This window comes from Charadrius vociferus, unplaced genomic scaffold (genome assembly GCF_000708025.1).
Source record: "Charadrius vociferus isolate BGI_N301 unplaced genomic scaffold, ASM70802v2 scaffold163, whole genome shotgun sequence".
Lineage (NCBI taxonomy): Eukaryota > Metazoa > Chordata > Aves > Charadriiformes > Charadriidae > Charadrius > Charadrius vociferus.
In genome coordinates, this window is record NW_009648332.1 from 1,773,884 (window position 1) to 1,775,896 (window position 2,013).

Consider the following 2,013-nt stretch of genomic DNA (forward strand, 5'->3'; position numbering starts at 1 on the left):
GGCGGGCGGCCACGGGCAACATTGGCGGCACTGTGTCCCATGAGTTCCAGCTCCCGGCAGATGTCGGCGAGGACAGGCTGATGCTGTGCCCTGATGGACATTTTGCGGCCAATGTGGAAACATTAAATGGGGAACAAACATCTTGCCCCACATGCAGGAAAAAACTCACTCGGACCAGAGGGATCGAAGTGGGGCACACGTTTTATTTGGGGACCAGACAGGCTGATGCTGTGCCCTGATGGACATTTTGCGGCCAATGTGGAAACATTAAATGGGGAACAAACATCTTGCCCCACATGCAGGAAAAAACTCACTCGGACCAGAGGGATCGAAGTGGGGCACACGTTTTATTTGGGGACCAAGTACTCCTCTGTCTCCAACGCTGTTTTCTACTCCCCTGAGAACAAACCCCAGCTGGCAGAAATGGGTTGCTATGGCCTGGGCGTCACTCGCATCCTGGCAGCCTCCATTGAGGTGCTGTCTACAGAGGACAGCATCCGTTGGCCGAGCCTCATCGCGCCCTACCAGCTCTGCTTTATTCCCCCCAAGAGAGGCAGCAAGGAGGAGGAGGGAGCCATGCTGCTGGAGCGAGTGTATGATGACCTCAGTGAAGCACTGCCTCACCTCACCGGTGATTCGGTGCTGGATGACAGGACACAGCTGACCATCGGCAAAAGACTAAAGGATGCCAACAGGCTGGGTTATCCCTACGTGGTCATAGCCGGGAAGAGGGTTTGCGAGGACCCCCCGGTCTTTGAGGTCTGGAATCAGAACTCTGGCGAGGTTTTGTTCCTCACCAAGGAAGGTGTCATTGAGTTGATGAGTAAAGTGCAAGTCCCTTAAACTCCCTATCTCTGAATCTCTCATCTTTGCTGCACTAAGTTTGTCTGAACAGCCCCGGTTCCTTTTCAAGGACATGCAGGTTGTCGGCGATGGCTCAGGGTGAGCGGAGCCGAATCCCCCTCACATCAGAGTTGGCCATGGCATCTTGCAACCATGCTGGGTGCTGGGGCTGAGCTGGGGTCAGCCCACCTTCTCCCGTGGAGCTGGGGGCGCTTGTCCCTCTGGCTATGGGCCCCCGTGAGCCACTTTTACCAGCGCGTGTAGCCTCCTGCGGCTGTGGGAGTGCTGGTGGGGTCAGCCCCTCGCTGCCTGGCTGTGGCAGGAAAGCTGGTGATGGTCTCTGTCGAGCAGCTGAGGCTGCAGGAGAGGGGGACGGGAGGGCTTTCCCTCACCCTTCTCAGGTGTTGAGTTCTCAGCATGAGGGATTTTAAGAGGGAGAGAAAGGAAGGTGCCTTTCCTCCGTTGGCGTCTTCTCTGTGGAGACACTCAGGTTTGGTGAAGGTGAAGTCTGCTAATCTTAATTAAAGCAAAATTATGAACTCTGGAGCCTTGTTCACCTTGAAAAATGCCATAGCGCTGCACATCTGCAGTATGCAGAATTAAGGTGAAGAACAGTGTTGGGCATCCGCGTCCCAGTCCTGCAGGTCAGTCCAGCTGGTGGGATGCCTGGATGTGCCGAGCTCGGGTGGTGACGGTGTAGTTTCGGGGATGCGGCCTGAGAGCGGTGGAAAATCTTTGCAAAAAAAATTAACAAGGAAACGTGAAATTTGCGGACCTGCAAAGCTTGAGGGTAAAAATGTCCCGGCCGTGTTGTTGCTTATGGGCTGTAAGTAACCCTGTCCTGCAGGGTGGTGACATCCTGCCTGTACGTGCCCACTGCAGCGTGAGGCTCACCTTGCCGGGGCTCCTGTGAGGGACCGCCTGTCGCCATCCCAGCAGCTGATGGGACTGACTGGTCCCATCACCCTACCAGCCTCCCCTGGACAGGGAGAGTCACCTTGCCCTGTGCCACAGCTCCTGGGTCTGACACCTATAGACATTGAGCAACGGCGGTGCCACTGTCCTGTAGGGCTTTGTGGTAGACCCAAAAGGAGGTCTGAGGTGGTGACCCTGAGGAGGTCACCGGGGCCGCCTTCTCCCTGGCCCAGGCAGGAGCAGCTCCATCTCCCC

The 2,013-nt window shown here is 56.4% G+C and overlaps 1 protein-coding gene across 1 annotated transcript; it reads left to right on the forward strand.

Moving 5' to 3' along the window:
• Nucleotides 1–2: 2 nt before the first annotated feature.
• PARS2 (prolyl-tRNA synthetase 2, mitochondrial (putative)) lies at nucleotides 3–843 on the forward strand (the record flags this gene model as incomplete). The annotated part of the gene is made up of 2 exons (XM_009884814.1): nucleotides 3–76; nucleotides 222–843. Coding segments are annotated over 2 exons (696 nt in total), but the record flags the coding sequence as incomplete, so codon positions are not given.
• Nucleotides 844–2,013: the final 1,170 nt, after the last annotated feature.